We start from the raw sequence: 19,196 nt of genomic DNA, 5'->3' as shown, positions 1-19,196 counted from the left end.
AGTCTCATACAATGCGAAGGAAACAAAATCATTGTGGCCTGGGTCTCTCTGCCAGCAGTCCTCAGATTAGTAGTGGTGACACTCTGAGCGCCCAAACACTGGGCCATGGCGGAGGCGACTCAGGTAAAGAAAGAAGGTGATTCTTGGTGATTCACTCTGATAGTTTAAGAAAAACGTCAACATGCTATACATTTATGATGTAATGAGGGTAGTTATACAATTAAACCATCTTACCACTCAATTATACAGTATGCTTGGGTGGGAATAGAGCAAGCAAAATACATTTTATCATGTTTCCTATTTCAGCATAATTAGAAGACTTTCTAAATGCACATTGACTAATTTTTTAAATTAAAACTGCTCAAATAATACTCTAATATCAGTTTTAAAATATATAAAAATATCCTTAATGTCATTCCTCCCCACCCCATCTTCTGCCCTCCCCTCCCACCCTCCCTCCACTTAACCCCCCCCTTCACTGTTCATTTTCCCTCCTTGTATCTTCAATGCTACACCACGGCCCTCTCTCTACCACCCATGGTCCCTTTCTAGTTTGCTGGATTCCATGAGTGCTTCAAATTAAATGCACAAATCTGAGGATTTGTCACCAAGGTCCACATAGGAGTGAGACTACATGATGCTTGTCTTTCTGGGTCTGGGTGACTTCACTTCGTGTAATGTTGTCCAGCTTAACCATTTACCTGCAGATTCCAGAATTTCATTTTTTGTTACATCTGAAGAAAATGTTATTGTATATAGGCACAGCATTTTCATTATCTAGTCGTCAGCTGATGGACTTCTAGGGTGTTTCCAGGTCCTCACTATTGTGAATAGAGCAGCGATGAAGATGGATGAGCCTATGTCTCTGTAGCAGGAAACAGTCTTGTGCATCTGCCCAGGAGCTGTACAGCTGGGTCACATGGTAGATCTATTCTAGCTTTTTGGGGAACTTCCACACTGATTTTCATGGTGGTCACACCAATTTGCATCCCCATCAACAGTGGATAAGTGTCCCCCATCCCCCACACCTTCGCCAACACTTGGTGGTTTTTGCTTTCTTAATCTTAGCCATTCTGACTGGGGTAAGATGAAGCCTCCAAGTAGTTTTAATTTATATTTCCCTGGTGGATGGTTAAGGACGGTGAACATTTAAAAATATTTCTTAGCCAGTTGTATTTATCTGAGAACTCTTTGTTCAGTTCCATAGTCTACTGTTAATTTAGTTGTTTGTTTTCTTGGTGTTGAGGGAATTAATTAATTAACTAATTAACTAACTAATTAATTAATTAATTATTGCTCCTGTGCATTCTGGACACCAGTCCACTGTCAGATGCACATCTGGCAAAGCTTTTCTCCCATTCTCTAGGTTGCCTCTTCCAGCAGTTCACTGGTTTAGCAGAGAAGCCTTTGAATTCCGTATAGTCCCACTTGCTGATTGTTGGTCTCACTTCCTGGGCAGTTGGGGTCCTGTTCAGAAAGTCCCCCTGGAACCTATAGCCTGAAACGCACTCTCTATTCTTTCTCCTGGAAGTTGTAGAGGTTCAGGTCTAACCCTGAGATCTCCGATCCGTTTGCAATTGTGCAGGGTAAGAGGTAAGGATCTGGTTTCATTTTCCTGCAGCTGAAGTCCAGGTTTCCCAGCGCCGCCGTCTGCTGTCGACATGTCTTTTCTCCAATGCACGTGTCCAGCATCTTTGCCGGCTGCTGGTATCTGTAGTTACGTAGAGCTATATGTGGGTCCTCTATTCCAGTCCATGGATCCTTGTGTCTGTTTTTGTGACATTGCCATTGTTTTGTAGAATAACTTGATATCAAGGGTTTGTCCAGCAGTGTTTTTATTGCTCAGGAATGTTTGGGATATTTGAGACCTTTTGTGCTTCCGTGTGAATTTTAAGATCTCATTAGAGAAAGTTCTTTGTGCAGTGAATGGTGATTAATGCAGAGACTCACAACGGATCGAAGTGCAGAGGCATAAATGGGACATCTGTACCACACATCCCCCTCCCCAAGGCTCAGGGAGCATTGCAGAAGAGCGGGGCAGAAAGTGTATAAGAGTCAGAGATCTGGGAGGACCAGAGTAAAACAGTGTCTTCTGGAGGCAACAGGACCACTGCGCTCACGAGCTCACAGCTGTGTAGGTGCCTGCACAAGATGAAGCCAGTCAACATTTTAGCACGGTGTGTGTGTGTGTGTGTGTGTGTGTGTGTGTGTGTGTGTGTGATGTCCACAAGCTCTGACCCCGGAGTAGCTACGGACAGCTGATGGTTCCAGGAGGAGCGAGAGTCAGTTTTCTTTAAGGGCGTGGTTTCTGGTAAATCTGTCCCTCTCCAGTGGGAGGTGCCACACCCAGGAGTACATGGGCAACATAAATTGGACTGAAAGAGTGATTTTAAAAAAAGGACTGGAAATTATAGTGAAATGGGGGCATGAACATAATAAAAACACATTGTATGAAATTCTCAAATAATTAATATATTAAAATATATCTGCAAAATCATCGAGATATTCAGTCAACAATAAATAAGCATAATATACAAGGGAAAAAAGAGAAAACCACGTGCAGGAGGCTGGCTGAAGTGTAGCATCGATAATGTCTGCTCCTGTCATGGTGTCACAGAGAGCCCACACCTCTGCCCCTGGCTCCCTAGGACCATAACTAGCATCCAGGAGAGAAGCCCCAGGTGCAGCAGGTTGAGGTTAGGTTAATGGAACCAAGGCAAGGTGAAAGGTTCTGTAGCCGTCTCCTATGTCTCTGCCTTGAGAACGCACGCCTTTTAAAAGAAGAAAGAAGACTGCCTTTGGCAGCTCTGGCCAGGGATGCTTGGGAATGAGGCCTGGCTGAGGACTGGCTTCCCCCAAGGCAGGGGTGGGAGTCGGGGGGGGGGGGGATAAGGGGTAGGGGCTGGGGGTTGGGGTTGGGGAGGGAATCTGTGCCTGAGCAGCAGCTCTGAAGGAAGTGGGAAGGGCCACTTGGGCCTGGGGAGCAACGGTGAGGAGATCTCAACCTTCAGGTGGAAGATGTCCTTCAATCAAGGGTTAGTGAGTGGAGTCACTACCCTGCCATCAGAATACTGGGGCTGTTTCTTTCATAGGCCTGTGGGCTGTGACACTTACTCTAGCTGAGTACCCAGGCAGTGCTTGGTAGAGAGGAAGGAAAATCTGCGCCCTTCAGAACGATTGTGTCTCTGATCCTGGCAAGAAGTCTCTCCCAATTACCTGTCCCAAACAGGGCTTTCATACCAAGAAATATGTCTTTGCTCACATAACTTAACATCCCTGAATAGGCTGATTTTTGATTGGCTTAATATGACTCATCCCCAAAACAAGTTAATGAAACAACTGTGACATTTCATAATTGATAGAAACCTACTTGAGGAAATACAAGCCCTAGAAAGAAATTCTGTTCATGAGTCATGAGAAGTAGGGAAGAAATTGAAAGAGCCCCTGGTATTACAGGCAATGTGGGGACTCCACATTTGAGGAGTTGGGGTCTGGAGAGGGAGGGTTATTTCTGGAAGGCTGTGCGATTTGGATGTGTGTAGCCTCTGCTTCCCAGAGGCAAGGGCTGGCTGAATTAAAGATAGAGGGTCATGATGGACAGGCGTGAACAGCCGCTTTGGCCAGATCCCAATGGGGATGCAGTGGGAAACTAGGCTTGGAGCCTGGGACTGTTCCTGGAGGATATGGGAAGCCGTGTAGATAATTGAGAGAAGAAGCAGTAGCATGACGGATCTGTGTGCCTATATCATCTGACCGTGTAGGGTGGAGTAGGAGGCTGTAGGCTCCCAGCTAAGAATGGCCAGGTGGAGGAAGGGCTGAGAAGCAGTGATGGACAGTGTAACATCTGCCCACAGCTGCCTAGAGACACCGCAGAGGAACCAGGCACCCAATCAGACTTTCACCCACTTGTGTAGCATTGTTGGGTCCCTTGGCACCTCCTGTTTCTCTTGGGTCCCACTCTCGCTCCTCCTGGACACATAGAAAACTTAGGTCTGGCTTAAGAAATATTTCTGGCGCATTAATAAGTTCCAGTGGAAATTCATTCCAGTTAACAAACATCCAGCTCTCAGAGGAGAAGGCTGACGTCTGTGAACTGCAGTGGGCTTATTTGCAAAGCAGACTTGCATGGGCAAACAGCTCCTTAGAGAACATCTATTCAAGTACCTGGGGTTGCAGGTGGGAAACTGAGTCACAGAGGTAGGGAGATGCCGCCCAAGGCTGAACTCTTGCTTTGCTTGGCGAGGGAAGCATCATGGGAGAAAATGACATCAGGACGTGACTGTTTTTCTCTGCAGTCAAAGAGTGGAGCTTTTCACAAAGCAGTCTTCTCAGGCCCAGATTTACTTGGTGTAGAAGAGAAGCATTCTCTCACAGCATGAAAGCTCAAACTCCCGGTGACCGAGGTTTGGCTCTTGTCTCTTGTCTCGTGATGTGTTTGATGATTCCCAAGGTGGTTTAGTCCTCATTTGGCGGTGGTTCAATGATCTAAGAATTGAGAGGTACTCAATTTTTTTTTAAAAAAATTATTTTTATTGTTTGTACATTGGTGTTTTGCCTGCACGCTTGTCTCTGTGAAGGTGTCAGATCCTTTGGAACTGGAGTTACAGACAGATAAGAGTTTCATGTGGGCTTTGGGCATTGAACCTGAGTCCTCTGGAAGAACAGCTGATGCTCTTAACTGCTGAGCCATTTTTCCAGCCCTAAGAGGTACACAATTCTTAATAGGCCAAGGCTGTGAACTTCCAGGCACGCTTCACAATTTAGTCTTTTTCCCCCTGTATTCTGAACAAGTTATATGAGATATTGAATTAGCTAAATTAGAATGGTTGTGCAACAACCCAAGCTGTCTAGGAAGGTCACAAATCTTCCTAAACCCGAATCAGTGACATCAGAGGCATAAGCATTTTGCTTCTTCCAGAAATTGACAAATGAGCTGGGGGCAGCTGAGTCTAGATACCTGTGTGACCTGTCCCCACTTCCTGTCCTCCATCTGCCCTATGCCCTTCCAGCTGCACGGAAGTAGCCACACTTCAGCTCAGCCTCTCCCATGCTGCCTTAGGTACTTTTCTATTGTTGTGAAGAGACGCCATGACCCAGGCAACTTATAAAAGGAACATTTAGTTAGGGGCTTACGTACAGTTTTAGAGGGCGAGTCGTCCATGACGATCTCGGTGGGGAGCGTGGCGGCAGGCAGGCATGGCATGGCACTAAAGCAGTGGCTGAGAGCTCACATGTCGTCAACAAGGAGGAGGCAGAGGGGCCTGGGGAAGAAGGAGGGGAGAGAGAGAGATTACTGGGAATGGAGAGTGGGTTTTGAAATCTCAAAGCCCACTTGCAATGACACACCTCCTCCAACAAGGCCACACCTCCTAATCCTTCCCAAAGAGTTCCACCAACAGGGAAAACATTCAGATATATGAACCTATGGGGGCCATTGAAATCAAACCACCCACATACTTCCAATTTCCCCAACACACTTCCATGTGGCTTACTTCTGCCCCTGATTCTGCAGAACCTCATCTCCCACCTCCCACTTCTTACCAACTCCACATCACCCCTGACAGCTCCTTCTCTGGGTTCCCCAGAGTACACTCTGCTCTCCTCCTAGGACTACTTCAGGCTTTGCATATGAGTACCACTTTCCCTGACTCTTGTTCCTGAGGCTGTGAGCAATTGGAGAGCAGGCCTGGGCCTGCAGAAGCCAGCAGAAGCCGGCAGAAGGTTGATGTAAGATACCCATCTCCTTTGCTGAGATCACCTCAGAGCAGCTTTACAGGACCAGGGCCTACCACACAGGCATTCTCAGCCCTGTCACATGCATGGCTGTCTCTGATCCTGGCTTCCTCTGCTCTGGTTTCTCTTGAGAAACAGAATATGTCCTCAAATGCTTACACTGCCCAGATTGCCTGTCCCCTTTTCTCAGCTGCTCATCCCAATCTTACAGTGCCCATCATGGCACTCAGGGCAGCCTTTCCAGATCTCCAGGCCCTCCCCAGTTTGGGCCACATGTCCTCAGGTAGGTACCTCTTTGCTCAGCATCTGTTTAGCTGTTTTCCTGGCTTCCCTGACAGTGACCATTGAGGTCCCGGGTGTGGATTTAGATAATTGTTCTCTTTCTATGAGCAATAATCCAATAACCTACCATACAGAGCCTGGCAAGTAGAGTTTAGTCCATGGACTTAGGCTACAAGGCAGTAACCTGTGCTAGATGTGCTGGTGCCCCTGGAGGGTGTGACGTTCCAGCTCAGAGCCTAGTTGACGGTGGTGTAACAGCATTGGGTAACAACTTGGCAAGTTTATCCTGGAAATTGCTGCAGTGTAGCTCGCAAGAGTGTCCAAGGAGGTCCCAGCCATATTCTTTGCACTGTTGACCGCTGGGCCAAGGCAGCCTGCAGTGGAGGTGGGGGAGGGGGCTACAGCCTTAGAGACTGTAGCCGTTGATCCTGGCGCTTGTTAGAAGTTTGATTTCAGGTCTGTCACTTCCCCTCTGTAGTCTGGGATTCTCAGTCTTGCACAGCCCATCCACACCCGGGAATAATGACCCCCGACTAGTAGATTTTCTCTGTTTAGAGAACACTGGCCGTTCGGCTGGAAGATGTCCATCTATGTGTGACCACACTTTCTGAGGCAACATTTTCTAAGTCTCAGTGAGGCTAAGCCACATGTCTGCTTCCATGGTGGAGAGGCTCATGGGTGGAGCGAACCTCCCGTCATTGAGCTGTTCCTAGCATATGCCATAGCTCAGCTTCAGGGTCTCAGCCAGAGGAAGCGCTCCTTGGCCATTTTTGCAATGTGGAAGTTGGTACAATACCAAGATACAAAAGCAGCCTGTTCTGCAAGGCATGGAGAGTTCCTGTGCTCAGCTGCTGTTGCAAAAACCGCAGAGGTGTGTATGCTGGCCTTGAGTGCATCGTGGCCTGGGATTAGAAAAAGGAAGTCCTGTGTTTAGAAGTTTCTGCAGACCCAACTGGTTCCTGGCAAGGGTGGCCCACTTAGACTTTAGGGGAATTCCAGAGCTTCTGGAAACAACCTGAGCTACCTCCCTCTTCTGAGGCCTGTGAGGCAGACTGCAGGGTTGTCTTCCTAAGGTACATGTGCCACTTGCCTTGGCTATTCACTGTGGGGGTGTGGGGAACCACCAAGGGGTTTGATGGGGTCATCTGAGAGGTCAAGTCCTGTGGTGGCCTGGTCCTTGCCGTGTTCCTCCTGAGAATCTGGACACCCAGAGCCCTTGCGCAGCACCCTTGGGGGTCCTTTTGCCTTGCCCCCTTTCCTGCTCTTCAGTATGGTCATTTGTTCTATCTGCCCCTGGTGTGTCCCCTGGCATAGGTTCATTGTCTTGGGGACAGTACTCGCATTCCTGGGAGCTACTCATTTTCTTCAGGATAGTGAAGCCTTACCCCCAGCCCTGTCTCGGTGAACACTTAGGCTCATTTGTACACGACCTTGTGACATCCATCCAGACCAACTCTTTCCTGGGAGAAAACCTAAGATCTGACAGACCCAGTGGCCAGGCTAGGAGGAAGTGATGTAGGAGAGAAGTGGGGTCTTGGGTGGGACTGGGACAGTGTACCTTGTTTTGGGGCTGGATCCTAAAGACTAATGAAATATCACAGTGCAGAATGAGGGAGGGGCTGTGTGGTGAGCACTGGTGTAGTCTGAGGCAAGAGGAAGGGGCGTTTTTAGGACAGCGAGCACATGCTGGACTCAGGAGTTGATGTCTGGCCCACACAGCAGGGTCTGTCATGGAGCAGGAGAGGCCTAGAGGAAACTCCCAGCTCAGCATTTGAGCCCAGCAGACAGTTCAGGCTCCAGACAGCACAGGCTGCCTTTGGCCCTGGACCGCATTCTACAGGAATTCCTAGGCTCTTGCCCGCTCTGCGGTTCTCCTCATGTTCTCCGAGCCAGCCTCCTCCTATTGATTGTCTGATCTTGGTACCAGGGCTCAACTGTATGCTCATCCTGTTTTACAGATGTCCGTTCTGTCCGGAGCTAGCCATTCATCAATCAATAACCGATTTCCCATTACCCCTTTGATTCAATGCCTGCCACAAATGTGGCAAATGTTACAGCTTCTCAGACTGTAAGAGATTTCCTATCTCTCTGTGAAGGAATGGGCTGTGTGAACACACCTAGGGATTTGGTTAATGACAAAGTGACCCCCCTGTGTCCTCATCTTGACAGAAAGGAAGGGAAGGGCATTCTGTATTTTTGGGAATTAGATCCATCTGCACATGCAAAGCCCATGACACAGGCCGGGTGTGGAGAACTCACTAGATGAGAGGGAAGGAAAGACAGACACACGGACAGCCACTCTTGCATTCAGTGGCTCCTGGTCTAGAGGCATCCCCAACTCTGGGGATGACCTGTGACACAGGGGGCAAGCACCTCTTTCAGGAGCTCACAAACCAGAAGCAGAGTCGCAGACGCCCAAGCGGGGAGGAGATTTTATCCTCCATTCTACAGAATCAGCTTTTCATCTCCAGGCTTCCCTCCATTGTGGAGTGAGGCCCAGGCTTCCCTCCAGCCGGCTCTTGAGGCTACTTCACGTGCCTTCTTCCCCTAGAGTCTACAGTCTAGACTAGCTTTTTCCTAAAGCACCTTCTGGAATCTTAGTGTCAAAGGCTAATAAGTCACATCACAGTTTGAAAGGTCTACCTGCCTGTGACTCAACAGAAATTCAGAAACGGCGATAAAATCTCTCTCTCTGGTGTATGTGTGTGTGTGTGTGTGTGTGTGTGTGTGTGTGTGTGTGTGTGTGTGTGTGTGTGTGTTAGTGCAGGTGTGTATGCACATGTGTGTCCTTTCAAGATGGCAGCTTGGGGAGAAGAGGCAGGAAATGCAAGTGTTTTGTTTATAAAATATTGCCTGAGCTTGTTATTTCTAGAACCTCTTTAAACATTGTACTTGTTGCACACATGTGGTTGCTATCCATACACACACACACACACACTCACATACACACACACACATACACACACACACACACACACACACACACACACACACACACTCAAATTAAACAAAATCTTTGAATTTAGTGTGTGGGGTGAATGCCTTGCTCTGGCCCGGTTTCCAGAGACCCCTCCAGTGGCCCTCACCCCATACTGGTTCCTTTTCTCTCTAGGTAGGAACTAGTGTGGGAGCTTGCCTATGGTGCTTGCTTCTTGGTAAGGAGGCCATTACAGCCGTTTCTTCTTGACCCTGACCAACCTCACCGGCTCCTCCCTAGTTTTCCTTCCCGTGACAAACAGAACTGAAGCAGACACAGGTAAGGGCCAGGAGGCAGAGGGCTGTGGCCCCAGCTTCACTTCTGAGTCAGAAGCTAATTCCATGGATCCGTATTCGTTAGAAACTTCTGTTTCTCAGCAGTCTCGGTGTGTTTCCGAGAAGGTGAGTCACGTGTTTCAGTTCAGCAAATGCAGCTGCTCCACCCAGCGGAGGCAGGCTATGTCAGGTGCACGTCCCACATTCTTTGTCGTGTTTTGTCGTTAGGTCTCACTTTGTAGCCTTGTTTGCCCTAGAGCATGCTGGATCTGGAGGTCTTTAACTCACAGAGATCCTCCTGCCTCTGCTTCCTGAGTGCTGGGACTAAAGGTGTGCATCATCACACCCATCAGGCACACATTCTTTTCCAACCTGATGCCTTGTTTCCTCATTGCTTATTCCCAAGGTTGGGGGTGGGGCGTGCTGTGTAGGTCCTCAGATACAGCCTCTATGAGCAGGCTGGCTGGGGGAGCCTGTGAGCGTGGTCACAGCATGGCTGATGATAGGCTAGTGCCCATGCTTAGTAGGACTGTGCATGGCTCCATTCTGGATATGGTCCAGCTCTGTAAGGATAGCAGTTCGACTGGCACAGAGTGTCTCTCGGTGTTTGGGGAAAGCAGATAGAGATCTTAGAGTAAGGGACAAGAACATGTTCTAAAGAGGGACACAGGAGAGAGTGTGTGCACGTGTGTGTGTGTGTGTGTATGTGCACACGTGTGTGTTGCACAATCAACAGGGAGGCTGATTCCTTCATTGGCTCATGTATTCTTTCATGTACTCAGTCAAGAACACTTTGTCAAGCACCTTCATGTTTAGACCCAATGCTCCATAGGTATGTGTGTGCCCTTGGGAGTAAGGCCATGGAAAGCAGCTGAGACACTTACAAGGAAGCGAGAGTCAAGAGCACACTGGAATCTGACTGCAGGACAGCAGCTGTGGAGGGCTCTGAAGGAGCGGGCTGGACAGATGACACCCACAGCTCCTCACTTTGTAGCACACGCACAGCCAGAAGCTACAGGGAGTGTCTGCTTTGGGTCTGCTGTTCTTGTAAAACCAGCAGGACTTGAACTAAATGGAATTGGGAGGATTGGAGACAAGGGAAGGTAATTAGGTGAACGATCAAAGCGTACTATGCATGTGTGTAAAAATGTGGTGAGGAAACTCACTATTTTGTAAAATGAATGTATGCTGATAAGATAACTGGGGTTATCCAAGACATACAGTACGCCCCTGTGCCCAGTGGCGGTGGGAGAAAGCTTCACTGAAAGCATGACCAAGAGCCTAGGAAATGTACCGACTTTTAGAGTCGGCTGTTTCCTTTTAGGAGTTTAGGAAAGCATTATGGCTCATCATTTAGATGGGAGGATTGTTTGTAATGGCGAGTAGCTGGCCTAAGTGTGTGGCATCATGAAACAAGTACTGGACATCTCTCTAGCTGCCAGAGCCTCTGCGGCCTTCACAGCCAGCAGAGTGAGGATCCTGGGAGCCAAGAAGGCAGTTCCATTCAAAATGACTCAGTTGGTTTAAATGTTTGGAGTTTGAGCCCAAGTAGTTTATTTCAGGCATATTTAAGCACAGCACAGTTTGATGAAAACTATTCTGGTGACGATAACAACTATTCTGGTGATAACTCAATCCCACACGCACAACAAAGCATACATACATCCCCTGAGGAACAAAATAAGCTAAATACAGATCGGATGTGACTTCACTGAAATACTATGTAAAGTTCATGAAGATAGGTTCTGTTTTTTTTTTTTTTTTTGCTTTTTAAAATAATTTATTTTATTTTATTTTATTTTATGTGCATTAGTCTGAGGGTATCAGATTCCCTGGAACTGGAGTTACAGACAGGAGTGAGCTGCCATGTGGGTGTTGGGAATTGAGAGTTTCCCGGGTCCTCTGGAAAAATAGCCAGTGCTCTTGACCACTGAGTCATCTCTCTAGCTCAAAGCTAGGTTTTATAGATTGATTGTGAAAAACAAATTTTTTGATAAGGGTTTAAGAGAGGGTCCAGTGCCAGAAAAGTCCCTAGCCATACAGATAGTGCAAAGGTCACCCGGCTAGAAAGCACATCTGCTCCCAGCCTCCGGGGTGGGAAACAGGGATTGCTCCCTTGAAGGAACCACCCTATGTGCTTAATACTCCAGGTTCCCCTAGCGCTGTGTGAGAGCAGAAAGACCTCCATGCCTCCTACATTTCCTCTCTATGGAGATGTTAAGGATAATGAGAAAGATTCATTATAGCAAAACCAAATAAATTATGAAGCAGTTTATAACAGAAAAATATCCCTAGAAGATATTTGTATTTTTGTTGTTGTGTGTATGTATGTGTATTTGTATGTGTGCATGTGTGTGCATGGGTACTTATGCATGTATATGAAGGTCAGAGGTCAGATTTCAGTATCTTTCCATTTTTTTAGATAAAAAACTTATTTACTTTTATTTTTTATGTGTGTGTTTTGCCTCCATATATATATATATATATATATATATATATATATATATATATATATATATATATATATATACCACATGTGTGCTTGGAGCCCCTGGAACTGGAGTTACGGAAGGTTATTATAGCCATGTGGGGGCTGTGAACCAACCTGGGTCCCTTTTAAGAACAGCCATGTTCTTCACTGCTGGGCCATCTCTTCAGCCCATCATGTTTTCTTGAGACAGGGTCTCTAATTGGCCTGGAGCTTGCTGAGCAGGCTGGCCAGGGAGCCACAGGGTCCACCTGTCTCCACTTCCCATTTTTTGGGATTACAAGTATGAGCCACTATGCCTGGCTTTTTATCTGGGTTCTGGAGCTGGAATTTAGGTCCTCAGCACAAACACTATACTGACTGAACCATGTCCCTGATATTTATAATTTTTTAAATCATCGAGACTGTCTTCTCTAATATACTCTTGGAAATCAACAAGACAAAGACAAATAAGCAAAGATTATGGGTAGTCAGCTCACCAAGGAGGAGCCAGAAGGCCAGAAGGCACAGGGAGGGTGCTCCCACTCAGGCAGACACACCCACATGGCAGCGAGGCACCCTCAGTTCAATGGCATTGCCAGTCACTAGAATGCAGGATGATGTCAATCCAGGGGGGCTGGCTGTGAAGTGAGGGAGGAGGTCCCCAATGCCTGTTAGAGGGAGTGTGCCACATGCCTGTTTTCTGGAGGCATCTCTGTGGAATCTGGTTGACCTGAGCATGCATATGTTCTCCACTCAGCTCTGGGTTCATGTCAATCCCATCCAGTCCCATGAGGTAGCCTACATGGTCTGTCTCCCCCATCCCCCAATACACACAGCACAGCGTGCAGAACCAGAGGCTGGGAGGGAGTCAGCCCTCCGCCACTGTGAGAGCTGTCGAGTAGATGCACACGTAACACCACTTTGCAAATAGGAGGACACAGCCTTGACAAACCCACAGCTGCATGTTCCTGTCTGAAGATTCCATGTTGAGTGAGATGCTGGAAAGACCAGGCTATCAGGATGCTTGAAAAGTAGGCACACAGAATCCAGGTGCTGTAGGCAGTGCTTCTGTAGTGTCCACGCCACTGGAACATCCCCGCCAAGCAGGCGTGGGGATAAAGAGGCTAATAGAAAGACAAGGAATAAGAAAATAAAGAGGCCACCAGGAGAGCCTGCCAAGGTCAGGGAAGAGACTGAGGGGTGTGAGTGACTCCACTGCCTGCCCAGAGCACTTTAGGGGCATTCTACATCCCAACGACAGCTGTGCCCATTTTAAACGTACATTTCATTTACATTTTGCTAAATACATGCATTCATGTAGCTAACACCATGATCAACAATGAATATTTTCATAGCTGCAAAAATCCCACTGTGTTCCTGCCTCGTGAAGTGTTCCCCCTTACCCTCAGACTCAGGTGGCCACTGATCTGTTCCTAGGTCAACAGAGATTATAAATGCTTTCAAGTTTCACACACATGAAATCATTTAGTTGTGGTGTTCTGTGTCCTGATTCTTTCATCCAGCACAGCTAATACTTAATATTTATCAGTTTGCTTATTGCATTTGAAATGGATTAGCAATATTCCACTGCATGGATGTACCACAACTTTTTTTTTAATCTATTAAAAAACAAAAAAAAATGATTTCTGGAAATGAAGTCTGAGAATACGACGCACACGTGACAGGAGAGGGGCAAGGGATGCACAGATTTGTGCCTGAGCTAGTTCAGAATGTTTGGGGGCACGGCTGGTTTCCCAGGTAACACAGGGATAGCATCTAGTCCCCTTTCACCTGCTGCAATCAAGTTTGAGTTCAGGATGGATTCTGGCATGGTAACATTGAATTTGGGGAGATCCTTGTGCAGGAAGCCTAGATATTTTGGTCTCTACTTGGAGTGTGTTTCACTTCAGACAAATGGCCCCCAAGCCTGCCTTGTGCTGTGAGCCAGTCACATCTCATCTGAGATGTTTGACAGTGCAAAGTCAAGGACACAAACAAAGGCAACTCCTGGTGTGTGTGTGTGTGTGCGCGCGCACGCACGCACGCACGTGCGCTCGCATGTGGGGGAGGGTAGCTGCCAGGTGAACTGGATATAGCTGCTACTATCCCAAAGGCTTTGCTCTTCTGTTTACTGATTTGAGGGTGCTGGCCTCCAAGGGGGCCCCTAGGAAGCTCAGGGCTTCAAGGGTCATTTTGAGGACATAGTCTTCTAAAAATATTGACTATGGGTAAACAATGTTGAGAGAGAATGAGGAACCTACCCTTTCAAACTTAAGTTGTAGAAGTTATGATTTAGATATAGATTCCATGACCATAAAAACGTTTTAGAAGTTACTAATGGTGATGTTCGCACAACTGTGAATATTTCTCTCTCTCTCTCTCTCTCTTTCTCTCTCTCTCTCATCTCTCTTTCTGAATGAAGCAGGGTCTTGCTATGTACTAGGGCTTCCGTGTAACTCATTACATAGCTCAGACTTGCTTTGAGTTTGTAATCCTTCTTCCCCACCTTCCTAAGTACTGGGAGTGCAAGTGTGTTCACCAGGCCATCCTTAGGTATATTTATAACACTTAAATACTTCAAAATGGTTAAAATGCCATATATGTGTATATATACATATGTATATGCCAATTATATATATGCATAACATATATGCCCATAACTCAGAAAAGTTAGTAAGTGAATTGTGTGTCGTATGAATTATGTCTTAGTTAACAGTTGTTTAAGACACCCAAGACTTAAAAATTGTTTTTAAAAGATTCATTTATCTTATTTTATGTGCATGAGAACTTTGTCTGCATATATGTTTGTGTACCACATGTGTGCCTGGTGCCCACAGAGGACAGAAGAGGGTGTAGGATCTCTGGAACTGGAATTACAAATGGTTGTGAGCCAGCATGTGAGTGCTGGGAACCAAACCTGGGTCCCATGCAAAAGCAACAAGTGGTCCTAACCTGTGAGCTGTCTCCCCAGTCTCCAAGACTTACTTGTGTTTTTAAAGCATCTCGTGCCTTTACAGAAGCTGCTTAAGTATTTGTACATCTCCGTTATTTCTGCCGTCTCTTAGACGAGGATCAGCTTGGAGTAGCGTTCATTCAGGCTTTAGCGTAACACCCTGATGTATATTCTCCTCATGGCTCTGGCCCTGTGGTATCCACAGGCAGCGTCAGAATGCCCACTCAGTGTCACTGGATGAGAGTCGGTGTAAGGAATGCTGCACAGTGCCCAGCAATGTGGTGTTGTTAATTATGTGCACATTAACCACACACAAATCTGAGTCTTTTGGACAATCCTTCCTCATTTTAGTAGGTTTCAGGTACTTACTCTTTGGAAGCTAAACTGAGTCATGTTGGACCTTCTTTCCAATCAGTCACCAGGAAGTGATACAGCAGGACTTTTCATTTTCAGTTGTTTGTTCTGGCTTCAGATCTGCTTTGCCGAGGATGGAGGCTGAAGATCTTTCAAAGGCTGAGGACAGACCCGGGGACCCCAGTTTCCAAAATGAAGGCCAGTCCCCTGCTGCGAAGCCTGATTTTCCACTAGAAGGGCAGTGTTCTGGCCCCACTGCCCTCTGGGACATGCTTGAAAAGAAATTTCAGGAATACCAGCAGCTGATACACAAGAACCCGGAAGAACGTCGGAAGAGCCTGCTGAGCCTTCTCCCCCTGTTCTTAAAGGTCAGAACCCCAAATTTTATTTTATTTTTATTTGACATACAAGGACTATAGTTATTTGTAGGCTGCATTGTGATGCTTGGATACACCCAGTGGCCAATGATCATGACTGAGTAGTAAGCTGTGTATTTCAGCCATTTACCTTTTGTTTCTGGTGAGATTGTGTGGAAATCTCATTTCTAGCTATGTAGAAACACATTTCATTGTTATCGTGGGGACCCTGCTGCTCTTTGCCACCATTGGCTTTGAGACATTGAGGGATGTCTAGAAATGAAGTTGGTGGTTTGAATATCAACGCAAGTGGTCTCTGAGGAGTCGGAGAAGGCTTGTCTTAGTTTGTTCATGAGCTGTCATGAAGTACCATAAACAACAAGGCTTATAAGCAATATGGAAATCACTTCTCCAATTATTTTGAAAAAAAAAATTGGTAGATACGACAATACCAGCAACCGCACAGCTGAAACTCCTGAGTATTTTCCCAAGGGGAAAAAAAAGGTGATCTAGAATGTTCTTTGAATGAAGGCAGTGTACGCACGTGAGTTTGAGTTGCTCCTGCTTGGAAAGGAATATTCCTGAGGTGTGAGGTCATGCCCAACTGGAGCAGGTTCTTGGTCAGTCAGATGGATATAGAAAGGGTGAGCCTTGTGGAGGTAAGACTCGGATGAAGGTAACAATGTCTCAATCCTGATCTAGGTCAGCTCCTCCCCAGGGCTGTGCTCTGTCTCTCATTTTTAGTATCACCACCTTGTTCTGTCTTTAACTAGCACTACCCCAACTATACAAAGATGCTCACTGACTTACCATGGTTTGACTTACGATGTTTCAATTTTATGTGCAAACTAGTATGTGGTCAGCTGAAATTGGGTTTTAGATTTAAGATCTTGATCATCCCTGGGGCTGGCAGTGTCTGGTATGATCCTCCCTCTCTATGCTGGACTTGGGCAGTGAGTCCCAGCTCCTGGTCAGCCTAGGCATGATAGCTGAACAACCAATGTCGAGCATGCTCAGTAGGTTAGCTGTGTTTGATGTGTTTTCATTTACGGTGGGTTTATTGGGATTCGAATTCATTGTAAATCCAGGAGCATAATAGAAACAAATGGTACCTAAACAGAGTGATGCCCCAAGTTCAAACACTTAGCAGGGGGCAGAAATAAGACCTTCAGACCAGTGTTGTGATGTCAGCTGAACAGATACTGTCATCGATGAGACCTAGATAACACTCACCACCACTCTGCCTGGCTTGGGCTGACCTGAGCTGGGCTAGGTGTTTACAGGTTCTTACCATAATCCCATTATGGGCAGGACCTCAATTTATGCCAACTCTGTAAGCGAGGAAGTCTGCAGATGTTGAGAAACCTGCCCAAGGTTATCCAGTTATTAGCTGGGAGCAGAACTGAACTGAAAAGCCTGCCTAATCTCAGCATTGCTAATCACTGGGCTCCTTTGCTCAGTGCTTGAGTTTGTAGGGGCCTATCTGCTTTCCCTTTCCCTGGCCCATAATGACTCTCAATGCAATGACTTTGCCTTGCTAGGATTTTACTTTTCCCTTGGTGACAAAATGGTTGTCACTCCCTGTACACATGATGTTTGGGCAGCTGACTCCAGGGTGTGGCAGGCAGGGAAGAGGGGTCATTGCACCACATTGCACCAGTGGCTTCTGTAGCACAGAGAGCAACGTTGTCAGGACTGCTGTTCTTTGTCCATGCAACTGTGGGCTTTGAAATTTGAAAACGTTCCCCATCCTAGGAGCTCATGCGGAAGAAGAAGCATGCTTGGGGAAAGCATGCCTGGACAGGTTCTAGCCTTTGGCTGAGTTTGTTCCAGGAGATGGGAGACACTCCAGGCCATGCAAAGATGCTCTGTGATCACAGATATCAGGAGAGCTAATGCTGCATGTCTCATTGTTGAAAATTGTTCTTAGAATTTGTGCTTTGAGGAAAAACAGGAAGCGAGGCAGAGAGGGCCCAGAAGTAATTGTAAAATCCCTCCTCTCAACACATAGAACTGGGAGGTACATTGGAGAAATGGAAGATCTGTGGATGTGGTGGACCAGGGATTCTGTCAATGGGCTCACACTTCTCCATGCAAGAGGGGAAGTCTCTGTTCCTTCTTTAAAAAATTTGTTTCTTTTAATTTTTGAGGTTATAAAATATTTACATAATCACCCCTGTTCTTTGCTCCCTCCATACTCTCTCATATACCCTTCCTTGCCTTCTTTTAAATTCATGGCCTCTTTTTCTTAATTGTTGTTTAATACCACACGCGCGCACACACACACACACACACACACACACACACTTTTTTTTTGTTTCAGCAAAAGCTTTGGTGTACCGCTTTAAAAAATATAAATACACACATATTTCGAAATACATAAATATAACCTGCTCAGTCCCTATAATATTACTCCTATACATTTGTTTTCAGGGTTGACCACTTGGTATTGGATAACCAGTTGGTGTATGATCCTTGGGGAAGACTATTTCTCTTGGTCTCAGCATTCTTTAGTTGCTTGTAGTTCTTTGTCTAGGGTTATATACCTGTAGACCTCTTGGTTATAGACCTCTTGGAATCTTCCCCATCCGCATAGTGTATCTACTACTGTGTCCTCGTTCATCTCACGTTTGGTGAGTCATGTTGGTGAGACTTCATGAGTCTAGCTTCCAACAGTCTTAGAAGACACCATCTAACCCTGATCCTCCGGCTCTCACTATCTTCCTGCCCCCTCTTCCTCAACGATCCCTGAGCCTTAGGTATGGGAGCTGCATTGTAGATGTATCTGTTGGGACTAGGCGCCACAACTCTGCATTTACCACAACCCTCTTCTTGAATCTAGGTGGGTTTTGGTGCTTTGGCTAAAAGAACAGGGAAGGAAAACTTTTCTAGACACAGGGCTCAGGAAACTTCTGTGGCTGCTTTTTGTCACATGGAATGCTGGGGTGCTCACTTGTCACGTGTTGCTGCCAAGTGGTGGAAAGGTCAGACAGTCCTGAGTGAGGAGCCGCGTGTGCAGGACTACGCCGATTCTCCCTCTCGTTCACCTCTCCCCTCCCCGTGTGTGTGTGTGTGTGTGTGTGTGTGTGTGTGTGTGTGTGTGTGTGTGTGAGAGAGAGAGAGAGAGAGAGAGAGAGAGAGAGAGACAGAGAGACAGAGAGACAGAGAGAGACAGAGACAGAGAGACAGAGACAGAGAGACAGAGAGACAGAGAGACAGAGAGAGGACAGAGCTATGCCCACTCTTTAACTATTCATCTAATGGAGTGTGTTTCGTTGAATATGATCATTTAAAAAGTAAATCTACTGGTAATCGAAGAAAGATAAACAACACTGAATATAATCGGGGGCTCACCAACGATTCCTTTCGAGTGTGATTTCCAGAGGGGACCCAGAGAGTCGGTGTCTCTCCTAGCTCCCTCCTGAGTCCGTCCCTCCTCGCAGTGGAGACCAACGGCGGTTTGCTCTCCCCTGGGGGGGCTGCATTTTTGTGATTTTAGCACCACTTTCCCTTCTGATCTGTAAAGGAGGTTGCTCACGGCGCCACACTAAGCAGAAAGCCTGACATAAAGCCCTGGGAAAGGCTGGAACTGAAAGGCAAACCTCCCAGACCACAGTGAGAGTAATAATAATACCATGGTCAGGCAGGAAACCAACCACATTTTTTTTTGTCCCGAGAAGCCGAGGTTTGCTCCCATCTCCTCATGAGCTTTTGTCTTTGTTATTTTTCTTTGGAGAGCATAACACCATTTTCTATCTTACATGAGAAGAGAAGGGACAGCCACAAGGCATGATGG

The 19,196-nt window shown here is 46.7% G+C and overlaps 1 protein-coding gene across 1 annotated transcript in view; it reads left to right on the top strand.

Moving 5' to 3' along the window:
* Wdfy4 (WDFY family member 4) overlaps positions 1-19,196 on the top strand; it is a 249,625-nt gene that overhangs the window by 6,716 nt on the left and 223,713 nt on the right. The window contains exon 2 of the mRNA XM_052733905.1: positions 15,163-15,412. Coding sequence (XP_052589865.1) covers positions 15,179-15,412 — 234 coding nt within the window. The 5' untranslated portion in view covers positions 15,163-15,178. The remainder of the gene's footprint in view (positions 1-15,162; positions 15,413-19,196) is intronic.

Source organism: Peromyscus californicus, unplaced genomic scaffold (assembly GCF_007827085.1).
Source record: "Peromyscus californicus insignis strain IS unplaced genomic scaffold, ASM782708v3 Scaffold_12__1_contigs__length_115047231, whole genome shotgun sequence".
Classification (NCBI taxonomy): Eukaryota; Metazoa; Chordata; class Mammalia; order Rodentia; family Cricetidae; genus Peromyscus; species Peromyscus californicus.
Note: the sequence above shows the minus strand (reverse complement) of the source record. Positions and strands in the feature narration are given on the sequence as shown.